Source organism: Wyeomyia smithii, chromosome 3 (genome assembly GCF_029784165.1).
Source record: "Wyeomyia smithii strain HCP4-BCI-WySm-NY-G18 chromosome 3, ASM2978416v1, whole genome shotgun sequence".
In the NCBI taxonomy this organism is placed as follows: Eukaryota; Metazoa; Arthropoda; class Insecta; order Diptera; family Culicidae; genus Wyeomyia; species Wyeomyia smithii.
In genome coordinates this window covers 269,491,903-269,513,972 of record NC_073696.1, presented here as the reverse complement: position 1 = coordinate 269,513,972, position 22,070 = coordinate 269,491,903, and the positions used below count along the sequence as shown (strand labels likewise).

Genomic DNA, 22,070 nt, shown 5'->3' with positions numbered 1-22,070 from the left:
GGGATAGAGAAAGTCCCGAATGACGACATTCAGATTCATCTAGGCGACTTCAACGCGAATATAGGCTCAAACAATGTGGACTTTGAGCGTATCATGAGACGACATGGCCCAGGAGAAATGAATGAAAACGGAAAGCTGTTCATCGAATATTGAAGTAACAATAAGATAGGATCTAACGAAACGTCACTGAGCAACACCTTGCACGAGAACGCCGGTTGTAAGTATCGAAACTGGTATAGCCACACGGATCAGGATGAACAGCAATGATTTTAGGTCTATGAAACATTTGATGCTTAAACCAGACCATTGTACATACAAAACCTAGATAATGCTGGTATCCGCAAATCAATAAAACACTCACAAAGCACTGTTCTTCTTTCATGACTGTTTATTTCATAACTAGGGAAATAAACAGTCATGAATTCAATGATTCAGAGCACCAATATTCTCCATTGAGGAAAAAATCTCGTACTTTGCGCTTCACTTCATCCATTAGGTTTTGTACGATCTCCTCGGTAATCTTGCTAGCAGCTCTGGTCCAGATTCGGTGAGTATCTTCGTTATCTTTGACATCCTGTTTCTTGTCGAAAAGTTTCCCCCTCACCAGAGCCCAATATCTTTCGATTGGGCACAGCTGTGGAGAGTTGGGGAAAGTAGCGGTTTTGGTAGGTACATTTTTGTACCACTCCATTCCGGTATTAGCATAATGACATCATGTCGAATTAGGCTAAAACAAAGGAATAACATAAAGGGTTTTTAAGAATGGCTACAATCGTTTTTTAGTCACTCTTTCTGGTAAATTTCCTTGTTGATTGTGCCTAAAATGATGAAAGATAAGCTTTTTCTGCCACAGGTACAAACTGCTTGCCAAACAATATATATTTCTTGGACAATTTAATCATCTTTCTTGTCCTGAAACGAAGCTTCGAAATGATCACGGTAAAACCACTTCTCACTGCGATAATCGTCTTCTTCTTCCTTCTCTGACGCTTCCAAGGCTCGCTGTCCTAATCAAGGGAAGTCTATTTGTCAAATATCGTGTAACCGTGACCAACATATAAGGCAACAAAACGTCTGTTTGTTTTGGTTTTTGTCGTTTTGGTCGAACTAAAATTTAATGTAATTGGAACGTTTTTTTTGGCAGAACTCGAGAAATCGCGAAAAACTTTCATTAATGAATGTGAAATTTTGTGACAGTAACCTGTATTTGGTGAAAAGTGATGAAGTTTTATCGACACACAGATTATTTATCAAACGTCATGGACCAACAAGCTTCATGGACCAGAGTTGATCTGCGATAACGCACACATATATAAAATTTGACAGCAGTAAATCCCCCCTGGTCCTAATACATACTTGAACAAACATGTCAAACAAGTACCGCCAACACGACGTTTTGACGTTGACTAACGTCTATATCGATGTTAGGCCCCTGAATTTGAAAATCTAGTAATTCAACCAGGGAAAACCAGAGAAAAGTGGTCAGGTTTTGAGCGCTTATTTTGCAGTCATCTATAATCAGGTTTTCGAGGTTTCCGCATCAATCGATCAGAAATTCTTTTACGGTTAAATTTATGTAACAAAAACAAACTATTGTTTGAGATACACTATTGAAAAATTGGTAATTAATATCGATTGTCTAAATCATACCGCGCAGCCAATCACTACCTCTCTTCCCAAGCACAGTCGACACTAACGGATACAATCGATCTGACTTTGTTGTTATTGTTGTTGTCACTTTCTGTTTCCGATGTTTATGCTGCTGCTAGCGGAAAAAACCTTGCAAATATGCATCTTTTTGGTGGTGTTAATTTTACGACAGCGGCCGGCGCCCCATCATTCTGATTCCAAAACCGCACCAGTGACATGCGGACGCTAGGTGATAGCAGCTGAAAGGAGGAAATACAAAATAGTACCGGTCATCTCGTGCCGGTTTCACCCGTAATGCTGGTGGCTTTAGTAGTAAATGGCTACTGCAAAACACTTAAATGGCTGGAATTCTGGACGGACTAACCAGGAAACTATAATCGGCAACTGGCACCTTTTGGTGCCTCGAAATTTTGGTACAGAAGCGGCTAATTGAATTTTCTGTTTTACCAAATGCTGCTGCTAGCGGAAAAAACCTTGCAGAAATGCATGTTTGTGTTGGTGTTAATATTATGACAGCGGCCGGCGCAGCTTTCAAGAAACATTTGTCTCTACCATTCCATCATCTATGTAGCCCATCCCTCTTTCTAATTATCTGACGAAGCCTTGGTATAAAACGTATCGTTCGAACATTTCACCCCATCAGTTTCATTATTAAAACGTACCGGGTACATACGGACGCTCGGTGTTAGCAGCTAAAAGGAGGAAAAACAAAATAGTACCGGTCATCTCGTGCCGGTTTGACCCGTGATGCTGGTGGCTACTGCAAAATACTAAAATGGCTGGAATTCTGGACGGAAACCAGTAAACAAGAAATCGGCAACTGGCACCTTTTGGTGCCTCGAAATTTTGTTACAGAAGCGGCAAATTGAATTTTCTGTTTTACCAAATGCTGCTGCTAGCGGAAAAAACCTTGCAAAAATGCATGTTTGTGTTGGTGTTAGATTATGACAGCGGCCGGCGCAGCTTTCAAGAAACATTTGTCTCTGCCATTCCATCATCTATGTAGCCCATCCCTCTTTCTAATTATCTGACGAAGCCTTGGTATAAAACGTATCGTTCGAACATTTCACCCCATCAGTTTCATTATTAAAACGTACCGGGTACATACGGACGCTCGGTGTTAGCAGCTAAAAGGAGGAAAAACAAAATAGTACCGGTCATCTCGTGCCGGTTTGACCCGTGATGCTGGTGGCTACTGCAAAATACTAAAATGGCTGGAATTCTGGACGGAAACCAGTAAACAAGAAATCGGCAACTGGCACCTTTTGGTGCCTCGAAATTTTGGTACAGAAGCGGCTAATTGAATTTTCTGTTTTACCAAATGCTGCTGCTAGCGGAAAAAACCTTGCAGAAATGCATGTTTGTGTTGGTGTTAATATTATGACAGCGGCCGGCGCAGCTTTCAAGAAACATTTGTCTCTACCATTCCATCATCTATGTAGCCCATCCCTCTTTCTAATTATCTGACGAAGCCTTGGTATAAAACGTATCGTTCGAACATTTCACCCCATCAGTTTCATTACTAAACCGTACCGGGTACATACGGACGCTCGGTGTTAGCAGCTAAAAGGAGGAAAAACAAAATAGTACCGGTCATCTCGTGCCGGTTTGACCCGTGATGCTGGTGGCTACTGCAAAATACTAAAATGGCTGGAATTCTGGACGGAAACCAGTAAACAAGAAATCGGCAACTGGCACCTTTTGGTGCCTCGCAGTTTTATAATAGAAGCGGTTAGTTGAATTTTATGTTTTACAATTGCTGTTGCTAACGGAAAAAAACCTTGCAAAAATGCATGTTTATGTTGTTGTTAATTTCACGACAGCGCTAGGTGTTAGCAGCTGAAAGGAGGAAAGACAAAATAGTACCGGTTATCTCGTGCCGGTTTTACCCGTTATGCTGGTGGCTGTTAGTAATAAATGGCTACTGCAAAATACTAAAATGGCTGGAATTCTGAACGAGAATAATCGGAAACTGGTATCTTTTGGAGCCTCGAAATTTTGTTACAGAAGTTTTGTAAAAGAAGCGTTGCAATTCCCTCTACTATTTGCTTCAATGGAATATTTTTTTTTTTTAAGAATACGGTAGTCAACGTCATGCGGTCGTGTCTTGAATACCACCCTCCTACTTTTTTTTCTCAAACGTATTTTGACTTTTTTCTAGAAATGAGAATTACGCACGTTGAATGACCATCCTTTTCTTTGTTTGAGAGGCAACGGTTGTTTTACATCAACGAGCGAAAGCCTACTGTGACACACGTTAAGGAAGCGAGATCAAATGAAAATGCTAACCGTTTTGAAGCCTGCCTGAAATACTCTTTAGTATCATTTCTAGCCTTTGCATTGTAATAAGTCAATCTCGAAAGTTATTTGAAGTGTCCAAAGACGTATGTTGCATCGTCCTTTACAACACATAAAAATTTTGTCGAAAAATCGCAATTTTCCAGGTCCTGTGTTTGGCGTCAAATTTTGCTTATCGTCGCACTTAAGTACTTTTTTAACGTTGTAGGACTTCAAACCGAAACACTTTTTTGATTTTTGAACGTATCCACGCACTTTTTGAGCCACAGTTCGCATTGCGAAGTTCGGAATCATCTCCTAAATCTTCTTCGCCTTGCTGTTCTATTATTTATTCTCCCTTCTTGGTTTTTTCGACACACGTTCATTCGTTCAAAAAACCTCTTCAGCTCATCTTGGATTGTGGTTTCGGGCAAATTAGGCTTTTCTTGCGAGTTCACGTATCGAAAGGTGAGGATTTTCGCCACGGCTGTACAAGATTCATTTGATCGTCGACATATTTAGCACTGTTTACGATATGTCAAAACAAATCAAAGTGAGCGATGTTTGAGTGAAAAGAATCACCCATAGCTTGAATATTGCAAGAGTTGCACTGACTTAAAGGTGTGTGGATTATTGCAGATACAAGCCTTATTGACGTTATTTTTTTATTTACTGTATCTACGCCGGCGAAACTTGAACCAACGCAAAAACCATAGATTTTCAATAACCGTTACCAGCGATAAATCATTCGAACAAGGTGGCCTGCCGGCTGGATATCCAACGAGGAACTCCATCGTTGATGCCAGCAGCGGCCGATTAAAACAGAAATCCTCGAAAGTACCGTGGGACTGTTTGAACTTCGAACAGTCTCAACATTCGAACACATCAGAATAATAATCAAATTATTAAGAGTAGTGTTATTAAGGTGAAATGGGACGGAATCCAAGCATCATTGCATCATTGTTGACACCACTACATCTTTACACTCATATGTGGTTGTATTGGTGCAACACGGTAAAACAGTACATGGTTGCCAGATTTATCTCACTTTTACATTCGGCAGACTGATCAGAATATACCACATCGTTTGGTATATGTACAGGAACGTTAATAGATGATGAGGTTTCACAATCGTCGGAACTTGTAAGTTTTTGTTTTTTCGATTTATCTAACTGGTTGCTCCACGGATTTTCATATGACCATGCCAAGGGATCAACAAGATTTCTCTTCATTTTTTTTTTGCGTTCTCGCGAACAACCACTGCTCTACTTAGTTTAGTTAAACGCGGCATGATGATCTAAAAACTACTAAAATCAAACTTCACAAATAAAAACACTACTACTTCACACATCACATTTCAAACTATATGCTCTAAATGCTCGCGCAGTGTGCTGACTTCGCTGCCAACACGGGCGCACAGTTTGACAGGTGCAAACGAGTTGAAAATAGAAAAAAGCAAAAACGGTAATTTCGCGACGTGCTACACTTTAAAGGCAAGTTTTAGCCCATTTCGGTCGAGTTTTTGTGAAAATTAGATACGATTTCGATGATCGTAAGTGTAAAGAGAAAAGTATACGTAGTTTGAGTAATTACGCGACTCGTACGTGCCGGTATTCGTGGAAAACATTCTAGTGGCTAAAGGCGTGAGAATATAAACAAAACCGGGAGAGAAAAACAGCGGCGTGAAAAAAGCAAGATTAGAACGTTTTAAGAGTTTTACGCTAAAACCAAATGTGCAAATTTATTGAACTAGGTGCTCCGGTGCTGGGTTAGCATTTCGACAATAAACAATTGCAGGTTAGTCGTATAATTTATGATATTTATTGAGGCACTCTCGAAACGCATTAGTATGCAGGAGGAAGCCATCGCTCCTCCCATGCTTGGATTCGGTCCCGATTCACCTTAAGAAGCATGTTTATACCATTTCGTACATTCTAATGTCGTTTTCGTTTTTTCGGTGTAGCTACCCCGCGGACTACACTTTATTCTATAGCTGTTTTTTTTTTTTTTTTTTCATTTTTCGGACTATCTCGGACTAACCTTTTTCTGTCCCGGACAGTCCGCGAAAGAAACAGAGTGCAGTTTTGGAGACACCAACACATTCATGTGTCAAAATCAAAAAGAAAATGTGTCAAAATCGGTTTGCTTCGATTATCGTTCTTCGCGTGTCAAACATCAGGTTGGATTTTATTTTGTCAAAACAATTGCGAAATGGGGGAAATTTTTAAGCTTTTGGAATTATCATCGTCCGAATCCGTACAGTAGCCAAACGCGACAAAAAGACAATGGCGATAATGAGTAATGACCAAAACAAAACAAAGTGACAGCTTCCTCTGGTATTACGCACACCATTGCAACTGCTCGGGGTGTTTTTTTTTTTTTCAGCTGCAAAATGTAGTCCGGGACGGTATAAACTGCCGTAGAAACAAATTCGACATAATACTCTTTTTTCCGTTTATAACATTTCATTGCACTGTTGTGGCACCTCTCACAGGAAATCAGTAGGCGTCGAAAAATTAACAGCCAGTGATTACTCGTTTAGACTTTCTCTCTCTCTTTTAGCGGTTGGTGTCAAAGTATGGTGTTATTTCGATTCAGCTGTTTTAACAGTTTTGATTCGTTTTTTTTTTCTATTATTTTTTATTTTCGGACTCAGTAAGGTGGGTATACGCTAAAACAAAACATAAATATAGTGATTCATGCTTAATTTTGAAAATTTAATTAAAGAAAATCATTCATATTTCGAATTTTAAACAATAGTTTCTATTTTAGGATAATATATAGCAAATCTGACGGCTTCGGATCGTAGATCTCAAACTATCAAACATGCTTTGGATGCGATTAGAGCAGGGACGTCTCTACGTTATGCTGTAAAACAGTTCAACGTGAGTACAACGAATCTTTTCGAATGTAAACCCCATTTTGAGCGGATAAATGTAGCGTCAGACAATATGCTAAGCGCCTCGGTAAAGCAAATATATTCGCATCCGAATCCCTCATCTTTTGATTTAGTGCTTTTATTTTTGAAAGCGACTGTAGAAGGAAATTTTCGTTTTGGAACACAACGATAGGGCATAGGGCGTATGGATACTGGTTGGATTTTATCTATGACTGTGAAAATTTATTTTTGTTGATAACTATCGACTTATGAAGCGGTGATGTTCAAATCGTTCGCATCAAATCGTTTTGATTTGTTCGTCGCCAAATGCAACACACTTTATTCAGCCATTAGATGTACAATTTATAAAGCCAGCATAGGATACAACAATGCCACAAAGCCAGATTCTACTTCACTTATAGAAATATCTATTTATTTGATGAAGCATGTTGGTACCACACTCGTCAACGGCTTTAAAAAGTGTTGCTTAGTGCCATGGAATGCTGAATGCATAAGTTACTCATCATTATCTGATCCGTATAAACTAACTGAGTAAAAAAACGAGATAAAGTCACCCTTATGGCTATTTCTGAAACAACAAAAGAAAACATGCTATCGTCAACTTTTCTCAGAGGAATGAATCGCAGACTATCACCAGAAACTCATCAATAATCTAAAAACAAAAGTTTTGTCCTTTTTGGATCCTGAAATATCAAATTAGTTTGGCAAAAGGTTAAGTGTGAAGCCGAAGGTTTGCCATAGCAGCTAGAGCTAGGGGATCCAACGTTTCTCTGAATTTTGCGTTTTTCACTAGAGTGTGTTAGCGCGAAAAAACATAAACCCAACTGGAAAAGATGCAATCCACAAGTATCGACTTCGCTGGATCGAATGTCAATGTCAATTGAATTTTTCGAAATATATATTTTTCTGTTTGAACAAAACAGAATATTCGAAAATGCAGCACCCATTTGTCAATATTCCAACGAACTTTAGCACAGCTTCCGTAATCTAAATTAAACTATAAGTCCACTCACCGCAGCTGTTCTATATTGGGCGCTTAACCTCATTAAAAAACCAAACAAGAAGCACTGACCAGACAGACAACGAACGGTTCAAGTGTGGGTAAACTAAAGGCAACGTCAGCGCGCATCGATAGCGCGCTCCGTCTCCGGCCAACATCAGGCAGTCACCTTTTCAACCTAAATATTTCGCAACGTCCCGGTTCCGTTTCGGTTGATAATGAAACTCAAGCAGAAGAAGAGGTCAAACACATTTCCCGGTTTATTTTGTTTTTGTTGTTCGTCGGCTCACTCTCGCTTGCTCACCCTCTATCAGACACGCCGCACGATTGAAAGATTGGCCTGAATAACTCACCGATCTGAAAGAGGAGAGCTTCGCGAAGAATCTCGAATCCATGTTGAATATTCGTACCTGAGACTCCTTCGGTAATTTTGACGGGTTTATCAATAAGTAGTAAACACATCAAGTCGGCAACACATTAATTCAGGAATCAGGTGATATTCAGTAAAACGCGCAGAATTCCAGTTTACGACTGAATGCACAGGTATTAGAGTGGCTTATCGGAAGACAGTCGTTTTGCTGAATGAATTATTAAAACAAAAAAGGCGCCAAAACAAGATTCGGACAACGGGTGGCCGGTGACCGGTGGCATCGTCCTGGTTCAATGTGAAACGCCTCTAGCGCAGGATCGCAGGGTGAATGATAAGAAAACACGTTTTGTCGTTAGAATGTTCTTCGTTTATTTCTGTCTTTAACTTCTTTTCTGACATTCGTCTGCTTGTGTTCCGAGGCTGCGGTGTTGAGTTGATACCGCGTTCCGTGCTAGACAGTTATACTTTTAGCTTGAACTTGAATTTGCAGTTTGCTACCACATCGTATGCGATTTCAGTCGAAAAACAAATGAGCAATTTTTAGGTGTGTCTGTGATTATTACCTTCGTATAGTTACTTTGCTTACTCTGATTCATACTTAAAACAATCGATTCGGCTATAAAACAGCTTCCATTTACCCGAGGTTTTTTTAAATGTTTTCCTAACCATTTAAACTAAGTCGCTACAAACTACAAACAAATAAATCTATTTACCTTCAACATACCCACCCGGAGAGGAAGTATATTCTGAGTTAACAAATCACACTAACAAAAATAAGGGCAGTTTATTTGTGTAAAAGTCTTTCAAGAACCGAAGCCACACTGCAACCCGGACTGCAGTGTGCCGCTTTCGGTGCCTAACGCTTAAAAGTGTACAAATAAATAATCTTAAACCGATCTAACAAATAAGTACAAGGTAGATAACGATACCTACTAGTAATAGCAGTTGCAATCAGTAACATTTTGGCAGCTTTGATGTGTGTAGATTTGACACAATCTTCTTCGTCTTTGTTTATTTTTTTGTTTTTTTTTTCGTCTATTCTGCTAGTCGAGAAGCTTCACCTATTTTTTGCAAGATAATCGTACTACAACATTAAAGTATTCTTGTAATAATCTCTGTTTTCTAGTTAGTTGTATGCTTTTATTGGCTACTTTCACTGGGGAGAGATTTCTTGCGCTGCCTGTTGATGCTTTATTTCACCGTTGTGCTGTGCGGATAGTATACCAGTCGGGCGAATACGAAAAATGCACCTCACCAGCAGTAGAGGAATTTCACGCAAACTCGTCTATGACGTTGACAGCATTCTCTTAGATTTGCTTTGATAGTAAGCAACGTTTCACGGCGAATTGACGTGAAAACCCCAGCGACGCAGGAAATCTCCGGAAACGGACGCTAGCAACAAACGTTATCAGATTTACTTTTAAATCATAAAATAACAGTAGAAGAACTATGGCTTCTCATAGTTTGAACGAAAAAAGTCCGGTTCCGTTCAGCTTCCCTAACATTAAAAAAATATAATTTAGCAACTATTTTATGACTTGTTCGTTTGTCCCTAATGCAAAACACTTTCTTCTACTTTTTTTGCTATATTGTAAATTGTGTTACAAACTAACTGTTGGCTTAGTTCGTTGGTGAGGAAGAAAAAAAATTGAACTACAACCAAGGGCAATAAAATAAATATTTTTCTCTCTTTCTCGCTATCTCTCTTTAGAACCATTTTACCAGACTGATAGGTTTGAAATGGTTAAAATCAAACCAACAAACAAAAGCAAAAAAATTCAAACAACCCTAGAAACTTGGTGAGCACAGAAAAAAAAAACACCAATAGCATCCCTTTCAACCTTTTTTGTCTTCCCCACGGGGAAAAATACTACACGCTACCGTCTAGTTGATTTTCACCGTCGACTGCACGGAGGAGGAAGATTTTCCATGTATTTCCACCTTCGCCGTCGAGGCGGGTGCCTTCGTGGTGACCCTACCAGAGGACCGACCGCTAGCCGCCGGAGCCGTAGTAGTAGTAGTGGTGGTGGTGCTGTTACCAGCTACGCTGTTCTTCAGTGCTTCCAAATCGACCGATTCCACAGACGTGGGATTTTTGTAATTCGCCGAGAAGAAGGAGAGGGCCTTCATCAGTTGGTAGCTCTTGGACACCGGCAGGTTCGAGTCGTACAGCGTCTTACTGCTCTTGCAGTCCACGTAGAACCACCAGTTGCACTTCAGGATGGTCTGATCGAACAGGGTGCTCTCCGGGCAGAGGAACGACTTCATGATCAGTCCGTCGTCGGTGAGGGCGCACACGTGGAAGACCTAAAATGGAACGAATAAGGAGAATTCAGTGATTACTATATCATTGAAAATCTTTTTCTGCATCGAATTGACAATACTTATAGAATACTCTCTCTTGAATTATGATTAACGTTTTGAGATCAAATGTTTGAATGACTCATCAGGGTACTTTGAACCAAAATTGATTACAAATGTATACAGTATAGTAACGATTCAACTGGAAAATCTTGGTAGAAAAAAGCTCTTCACTTCATTACCGAGCTGTTCACGTTTCATCGTAAAATCAACGCCATCAGGTTACAATGATATAAGAATACATACAGCAGACAACAAATTCAAGCGAAAATGGCGTCGTCGTCAATTGAAAAGTCCTAAAGATAATATTTATATTTTCTAAGCGATTTTTGCGTTGCTTTCAATTGGTTTTTGTGACTTTTTACTTTGGATTTAGATTTTTTTTGTTAGGGGAAAAGATGTGAACTTTTGTAAGAATGGATATGGTAGTAGGAGGTTGTATCCAAGACACGACCGCATAACTGACGTAGAACTACGCACACTATTAACAAATGCATTGTTGTAGGTGTTTCAATAATGAGTCAAAGTCTACTAATGCTTGCTTTGTGCTACCTCAACAGTGGGGTAATAAAGACACTAAAAACACGAGCTGTAAAAGCAGTTTCACATTCTGTAAATTAGACGGCTGCTACAGATTTAAATTGCTACTATCCAGCACAAATTGCTCGCTTGAGTTGTCAAAAAATTATTAACCTTCAAATATTTGTTTATTTGCCTTGAGAAAAGCATTTTGCTGCTCAAAATTGGATTTGCTGATGGCAACCTTTATGCTGCCTCAGTAGTGGGGCAATAACGGCAATCTGACGACACACGCTGAGAAGCGAGAAGAACCGCGCTGCTCCTGAGATATGGTGACAAACCACAGGGCAAGTGCTTAATTTGAAGGCAGCCACAGGCGCGACCCGCTGCTATGGTCTGTTACTGCTGAGTGCCGATATCTGCTGCTACTGCTGTCAACGTTGTGGAGGGTCCATCCAGCTCATCTTCCGACTAATGAATGTAGCTAGTTTTCCCAGAAACACTCTTTTATAGCCGAAGGGTGCTACGTAATAGGCCACGCCCTTCAGTTCAGTTGTCTAATTCTCTAATATTCTTAAGACGAATTATTCCACAATTCGCATTCGATATTTGTTTCCTGAGACGTGTTGACCAACCACAGGGCTAGTGCTGCTGCTAAGGAAGGACGACTGCTGTTGACAACTTGTCGCTGTCCAGAACTATTATGAGCGGCTTTTTTTTTTGGATTCAATATTCTTTATTTTTCTTACGGTATTTTCATTATACATTTGTTTTTTGAACATTGTGAGGGATTCAATTTTATCAACTTTCAATTCTGATGTTTTTAATGTACTATAAGTGTTACTACTTTTTCTCTTCTACGTACATGATTTACATTTTAATGCTCGGCATTAGAGTTTTAATTATTAAATAAATATACCTAGCTACTTATAAATAAAGCTCACGAATGAGCACCGCACTAGAGTTAAGTGCATTGTTTTTAGTGTTTTCAGCGTGTGCAGAGATTATGTTTTCGGTCATATCGTTACCAGCTATTTGATGCACTTCTGATGTTCGGGTTCCGAAGGGCACGTTCAAGATCATTTTCAGGAACTTGTTCTGGATCCGTTGAATCTTTTGCAGGTGGGTTCTCGCGCAGGTTCTCCAGATCGACGAGGCGTATAGAAGCATCGGCAGGATGACCTGTTTGTATACCGTCAATTTATTCACGACGGATAATTTCGATTTTCGGTTGATTAGCGGGTACAACTTCTTCATTAGCACTAAGCTTTTCGTTACTGTTTGTTCAATGTGGGGGCGATAAAGTAGCTTATGATCATAGGTCAAACCAAGGTAGCGAACATTTGACGACCAGGGAATATCCACATTGTTCAACCGAATCTTTGTTGTCGGCACCAAACGTTGACTATTCCGATGTGGGAAGACTATGGTCTGGGTTTTTGCTGCATTCACACAAATTTTACATGAGGTGAGGTAATTCACAAAGACGTTAAGCCCAGTTTGCAGCTTTTTAACTATTTGGTTGATCTGTCTGCCCTCGCACATAATGGCGGTATCATCAGCAAACAGCGACAGGATGCCTCCATTGGGTAGTTCAGGAATATCTGATGTGAATAAGTTGTACAGAACAGGACCAAGGATGCTGCCCTGTGGAACACCAGCTCCTACGTCGTATGGGTCAGACAGGCCACCCAGCACACAGACCTGAGATTTGCGCAGCGTAAGATAGTTTTGCACAATCTTCACTAGATAAACGGGATAGTTGTAGCGCTGTAGCTTGTAGATAAGCCCGTCGTGCCACACGTCGTCGAATGCTTTTTCTATGTCCAGGCAGGCCATGGCAGTTGTTTTAGATAGCTCCTTGTTCCGATTGATGAGTTTTGTTACTCTCTGCAGTTGATATGTTGTTGAATGGCCTCTGCGAAAACCGAACTGTTCGTCCAGGAATATGTTGTTCACTTCTGCGTGGCACAGAATACGGCTGTAGATGCATCGTTCGAATACCTTGCTGAGGGCAGAAAGCAGACTGATGGGACGGTAGCTTTTGGGGCATGTGGGATCCTTTCCTGGTTTCAAAATGGGAATCACTTTCGCCAGTTTCCACTTTGTTGGAAAGTACGCCAATTCAAGGCATCGGTTGAACACTTTTTCCACCACAGACAAGGCTGTTGGTCCAAGGTTTTTGAGCACAAGGTTGAACACTCCGTCAAATCCGGGAGCCTTCATGTTCCGAGAGAATTTAATGTTGTTTTGTACCTCGTCCACTGTTATCCGCTGATCAGGTGGTAAGATATTCGGTGTGCGGGCCAGAATTACTATCGATTCACTGACAGCTGGTTCGATTCCACTCACAATATCACGACCAAGATTGTGGGAAGCGGCAAAATGCTGAGAGATAGCACAAGCCTTTTCGCGGGAAGTTAGCAAAGTTTCACTATTCACTCTAAATGACGGAATGGGTTTTGGTTTGTTCTTCAACACTTTAGCCACACGCCAAAACGGCCGTGAGCAGTTGGGCAAATTACGTAATTCGGTTGCAAACTGTCTGTTTTTCACTTTCTCCAGACGTTCTTGAACGATTTTTGTCAGCTGTCTAGCGTAGAATCGGTGCCTAGGGTTGCGGGTACGTTGATATTGCCTTCTCAGCGAGTTTCGCATGGAAATTATGCGCTTGGTGTTATCGTCAATTTGCGCAAACTTACGTGTCACTGGAACAGATGGGATGTAGCGGCACTCTGCTTCCTGGATGACGTCTATCATGGACTGTAGAGTACGATCGATGTCTCCAGTGCTGTTCAAAGTGATGTCCGCATCAAGATGGTTTTTAACATACCGCTGCAGCTGAACCCAATTTGCACGATGGTAATTTCTTCTTTGTTGAACTTGGCGCCGCTCTACGTTAGCACCAATCTCAGCGATGACCGGAAGATGATCCGAGGAGAGCTCTGTTATGGTTTTCGGAATCGAAAATCGATCGGTGATGTTGGTCAGAAAAATGTCAAGCTTAGAGCCTACACCACCAGGAGAGATGTAAGTTGGCAAATCCGGATGAGCGGGATAGTAATATCCAGCTTCGGAATCTTCTACGATGATGTTACCATTTGAGTTGCACCTGGAGTCACCCCAAGCGGAGTGGCGAGCATTGAGATCACCTGTGATGACGAAATTGCCTCCTCTTCTAGACAGCTTTTGGATGTCGTTCTTCAATTTCACCGTGGTTCCATTTGTCCGTCGAGACTGCTTCGGACAATAGACCGCAATAAATGTGAGTGGTCCATCAGTGGTGGTAATTTCGATTCCTACAGCTTCGACAAAGGTTGTGTTGAAACTCGGTAGTGATTTGTATGGTAGTCCTCTCCTTATGGCGATTGCAACCCCGCCCCCAGCTGAGGTTGTGCGGTCTAGTCTGACTACCGAGTGTTCCGGCAGGCAGAAGTTTATGTTCGGCTTCAAATGTGTTTCGGTTATTGCAGCGACATCGATGTGGTGTGTGTTCAGAAAATGTAGAAGTTCTAACTTCTTGTTGGCCACAGAGCGGGCATTCTAGTTAAGGATTCGAAAGAATGGATCCATGACGGTAGTAAAAAGTCATCATGACCGCAATCTGTTCCTGGTTGGTGCGACAGGCCTTTGTTTGCTGATCGAGTTTAAGAAACAGCGTAGCTAGCTGTTCCATCGAGTACAAATTGCTACTTGCTGGGGGCATGCTGGCAGCCTGTGCATAACTCAAAAATCCGGGGGGGGGGGTCCCGGCTAGGAACACCACCAGTTGGAGGAGGTGGAAACGGCAGCGTACTTGAAGTCGCTGGCGGGGTTGGTGTAACGCTAGGTTGTACACTTTTTCTATTCGACGGTCGCTGGCGATTGGCAATTTCACTTCGAATTTTGATAAATTCTGCTCGTTTTGGACAGGAACAGCTGTTCGTAGCATGCTCTTTGTCACAGTTGAGACACTTGATTTGTTCGGCTTCCTCAACAAGACAATCCACTGTTCGATGCGGACCTGCACATTTCATGCAGCGACTCTTGATGTGGCAATTCTTTGTGCCATGTCCATAGTTCAAGCAATTGGAACACTGCGTGACATCGCGATGAATCGGTTTGTATCGCTCCCATTGCACGATGATGTTGAATAGGGCGGTGATTGTTTTTACTGTGCTCAGTGTAGTTGAACCCCTGGTCAGGTGGATCAGGTATAACTGATCACGATACTTGATGGCTTTGTTGTGTCTTATCATTTTGTATACTGCTTCCACTTCTAGGCCGCAAGCGACAAGCTCCGTTTTTAACTCGTCTAGTTCCAATTCCAGTAAACCACGCAGTACAACTTTGAATGGTTTTGTAGCTGCAATATCGTGAGTAAAATACTCCGCTTTTGTTTGCTTCAGGTAAGCCTCTACTGCCTTGTAATGTGGGGTGGATGGAACGACGATTTTGTAGCCGTCCGTGCATAGCCTCAGGGTAGCTACCAGCCCTTTGCTGATAAGTTCATTGAAGTGTTGCCTTAGTCCAGGCGGGAAACCTTTTACGTAAAAAGGCGGCATTTTCTCCTTCTTTTCCGTTTTCTCGGTAGTTTGGTCAGCCAGCGATGCAAACTTGTTAGCAGCTAGTATCTTCTTGGCGATTCCATCATCCTTTTCAGCAGGGTCACGAGGACGCTTATTGTTTTGCTCCTTACTGGAACCCGTTTTTCCCATTTCGTTGGGACACGACAACGTACTGTTGTATAACGAATGCAATAGGTAAAATAAACGAATGCGATAGGTAAACTAAAACTTTCAGTTGTTGTAACAAACACGTCTGTACACACCAAGCGTGAGACGAAGAATGATTATTATGAGCGGCTTCGGCTGAAACAGGCTCTTATATAGGCCAAACAGCATGTTTTCAATTGCAAGGTATATGATTCTGTCGACCGTGCTTGGGAAGCAATCATATAACGACCAATCAGAGGACGTAATTTTCGTTTAAACAAGGCTTGACAATTATCAATAGTACAATAGTTTGTATAATCAATCAACAGTTTTCTACATTTGGGTGGATGCGTGTTTTATTTTCCAAACAATTACTGCAAAAATGAAGGAAATCGGTTGAAAACAAACCGATTTATAAGCATTTAAAAAGGGACATATTTCGTCCCCTTTTCGTTAATAGTTTTCCTATTTACATCCCATTGTGGTAGGCTAAAGAAAAACGTAGTTCTACGTCAAAAATGCTAAGATATTTCTTGTCTCTTGAGTATATTTATATTGCTTTATAGGTGCCATAAAATGGTTCAACGTTAGCTAGTAGTTCCAAATCTAGAAACGAAAATAAAGGGGCTAAACATAAAAACCCAAAATAATCCACCTAGCGGTCAGATCCAGCCTTTCTCATTCAAACTTTTATTTGTAAAAATAGATTTACATGATCGCTTCAATCCAATAAATGTATGTCACTCTCTAGGTTCTAAAATATTGATGTTGTAATCTATACATATAAAAATGTTGTCCGGTCTGTCTGTCTGTTTGGTCCATATCGGCTCGAAAACTACCGAACCGATCGACGTGAAAATTTGTATGTAGGGGTTTTCGGTCCCGATAAAGGTTCCTATGATAGTTGAGACCCCTACCTCTTCTGGAAAGGAGGGGTCCAATACAAATGAAACATACATTTCTGCACAACTCAAGAACAAACCAAGCAAATGAAACCGAATTTGGCATGTGGATGATTTAAAGGGTATTAAATATGTCCATAATGGTTCGACGCCCCTCCCTCTTATGGAAGCACATGTTTCTGCACAAATTTCTGCACATCTCGCGAACTAATCAACTAAATGGAACCATATTTGGCAGGTGAATGTTTTTAGTGGTAACAAATATGTTCCATAATCGACCTCAGGCAACATTTTGGATATTGTTTTTGGCACATTTTGCATGTGTAGGATAAGTACAACGATACACCGTGCCCCAGTGCTGAGTCGAGAAAATTTCCACCTCAAAAAGATCCTCGACATCGCTAACCACAGAGCCACGGGGACCACAAGAAAGATACACAGGAGCTGAATTCGACAACAGATACCATTTTGAATTCTAATATGGCGACTTCCGGCTACGGAAAACCAGCGGCAAACGACCAAATACCACCCAATTTGGGTATTTTCGGAGTCGTAATGATGCACTGGAGCCACAAATCGACTTCAGACACCATTATGAATTGTAGGATGGCAACTTGTGGTTTCTGGAAAACAGCTAAAAATGGCCGATTTCCGACTAACATGAGTATCTCCGGATCTAGAATGATACACAGCAGCTGAAATCGAAAATGATCAAATTACACCCAATATGGGTGTTTTTTCAACCAGAATGACGCTCAGAGGCCAGAAATTATATTAAATACCATTTTGAAATCCAAGATGGCGACTAAAATAAACAAATACCATCCAATATGAGTATCTCTGGAACCAGAATGATGCAATGAGCTAACAATTGACCTCAGGCACCATTTTGAATCGCTAAATGGCAACTTCTAGGAAACAGTCGAAAATGACCAACATGGATATTTCCGTAATCGAGATGATGCATAGAAACCAAACATTGACCCTTGACACCATTTTGAACTCAAAGACGACCACTGTTAGTTTCTGGAAAACAACCAAAATAACTAAATACCTCCCAATATGGGTATTTCCGGTGTTAGATTGATGCCAGAAAATTTGCTGAAAATGACCGAATACCACCCAATATGAATATATTCAGAATAAGGGCGATGGACAGAAGCCAAAAGTCGAGGATGTAGTCATTTCGATAAAACCAATAAAACCGATGAACCAAACGATTTGTCTTTTGACTTTGAACATATCCTATGGCCGATTCGTCGTGCATTTGAACACATCGCAAGGAATCAATGACTTTGGAACGTTCAAATAGTACAAAACCACATTTAAATTATGTTGAGGCCACATAAATATATCAATCAAAGCAGGTATAGTTTTAAATAGTCTTTGAATTTCTTTTCTTTCCATAACTTTTGAGCCACATATCAAATTGTTATGAAGTTTGTTATTTGTAAGTTTGAGAGATGACTCGTTCGTATGACACTAGCTATGTTCAAATAAGTCATGTGAAATAATAGACTTTCATTGTTTTATTAACAATTTAATACATAACGGTGGCTTAAGTTCAATTATAATCAAATGAAATGGGAACGTATAGGGCAGCCAAACTTTGAAACCTCGTGTTCAATCATAATTCATCAGTTAACCTTTCAATAGCCCGCTCATCTGATAATAATATTCATCAAATCGGTTGTGTAGTTTTTGAGATAATGAAGTTTCGTGATTTTCACATTTTGGTACTATACATACGAAGTTACAGTACGATTACAGTAAAATTCAATAGGGTGTTACGAGGCAGCTAGACTTATGAATTGACTCTAATTTTGTGGAATTCGGGTCAGCCATCTCTGAGAAAAGTGAGTGAGTTCAAGTAGTCTATGGAATATGTTCCTTTTCATAGCTGGATTTCACATTTTTAAACATAACTGGCAAAGTAATAGTCCGATTGCAAAACAAATCAAAAGGGTCTTATGAGGCAACTAGACCTTCCATTTGACACTGATTTTATGAAAATCGGTTCAGCCATCTCTGAGAAACATGAGTGAGATTAAGTAGTCTTCAAAACACGTTTCTTGTCGTAACTTTTGAACCACAAGTTCAATCTGTATGAAATTCAAAAGTTAAGGGTTTTCAGGTAGCCCGTTCATTTCAAATCAATTTTGTTCAAATCGGTTGTGTAGTTTTCGAGATAATGATGTTTCATGGTTTTTACATTTTGAAGCATCCGATTACAATGAACTTTAATAGAGTCTTATGGGACAAAAAGACCTTTCATTTGCAATTAATTTCATGAAAATCGGTCCAGCCATCTCTGAGAAAAGTGAGTGAGAATAAAAATCTGCACATACACACACACACACACACACACACACACACACACACACACACACACACACACATACAGAAAATGCTCAGCTCATCGAGCTGAGTCGAGTGATATATGCCATTCGGCCCTTTGGAGCACTTTTATACTTTTGGTTTTGCAAGTGATTGCTATACCTTTCTAGGAGAAAGGCAAAAATGTCCTAGAACACAGTTAAACAGAGTATTAACAATGAAAAATTATGGAAAATAATGCAACACGATGTTAACAATCACAAACTGAACGAAAACAGAGCATTCAGAAAACCAAAAAGTGTCCTAATCTGAGATTGAACACTCAGAAATCAGAAAGTATACTGAGCAATAAAAGAAAATGCAATGTTTATTCTAGGGAAGTTTTGGAAATGCGTTCAGAATTTTAATGAAGTACGAGGGTGGTCTGATAAGTACTTAACCAAAAATAAAAACGAAAATTTTTAGAAAAGTGGCGATTTATTTCTCTACATAGTCTCCTTTTACCTCGATATACTTAATCCAGCGATATTCCAACTTCTTTAACTAATCTAAAAACATTGCAAAGTAAGCCCCCGTGGTGATGATAACCTCTTGATTCGACCCAAATTCTAACCCGACGAGTGACTTTTTGAAGTTTGAAAACAATACGAATTTGCACGAGACTAAATATGGAGTATACGGGGGATTAAGCAGCAGTTTTTTCTTCTTCACATTCCATTTATTTGACGCGGAACAAATACAATTAATATTCAACGGCGCCAATTATAACTATTCTCTTACTTTTTTAAGAGGAGTTTCTTTCGGCTTCGCAGTCTTTCTTCTCTTATTTCTTCTCAGTCATTTTTCTCTTACACCGACGTTTCGAATAATATATATTCTTTATCAAGGCTCTACAAGTAAATTTAGACCAAAAAAGATTTTTTAGAAACAAATACATTAATTATGCACATAATATCATTGCCGAGAGAACCATTTCACTGTAAAGTGGTTCTTCGGCTAGAGCATTAATTGTCAAAACAGATAATAATCAACCTAACAGAACATCCAAAAATACATTAAATCAGCTAGTAGAGTTCTGTAATCGTTTTGCTCTTCTCCAGGTAATCAATGTAAATTACACCGTGTGAATCCCAGAAAACGGTAGCCATCACTTTTACGGTCAATGACACAGTCAGCGTCTTCTTTGGAGCAATTCCAGTGAGTAAAGTCCACTGTTTCGATTGTAGACGGCAAAACTCCTTCGGATTGCAGCGTCAGACAGTGTTCTGAAGTGGTCCCAAAGTTTCGCTTATTGTACGGAGTGAGTAAACACAGCACCCATCATGCCAATAACTTTGTCATGCCCTAAATTTCAGCCAGGATATCGTCGGTCTGTCAATGCAAGTCCATGGATTTTTGTCACGTTATCCGCAGTGGTGGCCGTTTTCAACGCGCATGGGTGGGACTCATCAAAAGCCAACAAAGATCAAAAGATATTAACTCTAGTGCAATAGTGGAGCCTTTACGCGGTGAAACTAAGTACTTGTTGAACTCCTCAGCTTGCGGGTCTTGTAGTTTGAACTCCTCAACGTGCTGATCTTGTGGGTTACCTGACTATACCGAAAATTTTCAAAAGAGGGCCAGTGATGTGTATGAACGGAGACTGGATGACACCTCAGGATAACTATGATATTCCCTACAAGGTATGCGAAATATTGCGAACAGACTGGGAGTTCCTGATGTCCATCCCGGCTCCACGATATTTTTCACAAATGGCTCGAAAATAGGTACAAAAACTGGTGCAGTAATATTCGGCCCTGGAATAATATTCCAGTGGCAATAGGACCGTTTCCGTTTCGAGCAGAGATTTTTGCAATCATTGAATGTGCGAATTTTTGTCTGACTAGAAAATACAAACACGCGAATATTTGTATTTTCTCTGACAGTCAAGTAGCGTTGAAAGCACTTGATGTTTATAAATGTACATCCAAGATTGTCTGGAAATGTATTCTCGCATTGCGACAGCTGTTTCAAACAATCTCAGTAAGTTTGTATTGGGTGTCAGGACATTGTGGCATTGGTGGGAATGAAAGGGCCGACGAACTTGTAAAATAAGGATCTAACTCATAGTTTATCGGCCCAGAACCTTTCTGCGGTATATCAAACTGTGCAGTGAAAATGGAGCTTAAACGCTGGGAGGAACACAAGGTGATAACCAATTGGTTGGATGTCACAAAGTGTTCCCAATCTAAAAGATTTATAACATCAAACGAAAATAATTCAAGAAAGCTCTTAGAGCTCAACAAAAGTACATACGTTGGCTAAGTAACGGGGCACTGGCTGAGTAGATATTATTTAAAGAACATTGGCCGGGCTCCCCGTGGCTCTGTGGTTGGCGATGTCGGTCGGCTAGCTCTCCCACACGGTTGTGATATCGGGTTCGATTCCCGATCGAGTCGAGGATCTTTTCGAGCTGGAAATTTTCTCGACTCAGCACTGGGGCACGGTGTATCGTTGTACTTATCCTACACATACAAAATGTGCCAAAAACAATATCGATAACGAATTCTCTCAACTAATCTAGTTGATCGAGACAGCTATTAGCCCCAAGGCTAAGCGTGCGATATTGTTGTGGCCGGGCTCAGCATCTGTCGTCTTTGTAATAAAGAAACCGAGACATCGGAACATCTGCTGTATAGTTGTGGTACATTATTCAAACGCAGATCAAGGTTTCTTGGCAGTGGTTTTTGAATCATGGGAGGTGATTGGCTTCATAAGCCATATTTTACCTGACTGGGGGCGTGTCGGTGCAGGTATTTGATCACGTATAGCAATTGAGTGGGATATAGGTATTGCAAAAGTTCACAAAAATGGGCAACGTAATTCTAATTCCCTAACAAAAAAAACTCCTCTGCAGTCGAGAATTGTTCAATTCCGCTAGAACCTCTAATAGTCAACAACAAAATACTAAACATTGAGAAAAATAGAAGGTAAACAAAACTAAATTGGTTGAAATATATTCAAATACACTGTCTCGAAAAAATATATTGGGTAGCAACAATATATTTTTTCGAGATATTTC

The 22,070-nt window shown here is 40.3% G+C and overlaps 1 protein-coding gene across 5 annotated transcripts in view; it reads right to left on the bottom strand.

Annotated features, from left to right (window-relative positions):
- Positions 1-8,540: 8,540 nt before the first annotated feature.
- Positions 8,541-22,070, bottom strand: part of LOC129732516 (uncharacterized) — a 188,306-nt gene continuing 174,776 nt past the window's right edge. For all 5 annotated transcript variants that reach the window (XM_055693462.1, XM_055693465.1, XM_055693466.1 and 2 more), the window contains one exon: positions 8,541-10,503. In XM_055693462.1, coding sequence (XP_055549437.1) covers positions 10,081-10,503 — 423 coding nt within the window. In that variant the 3' untranslated portion in view covers positions 8,541-10,080. The remainder of the gene's footprint in view (positions 10,504-22,070) is intronic.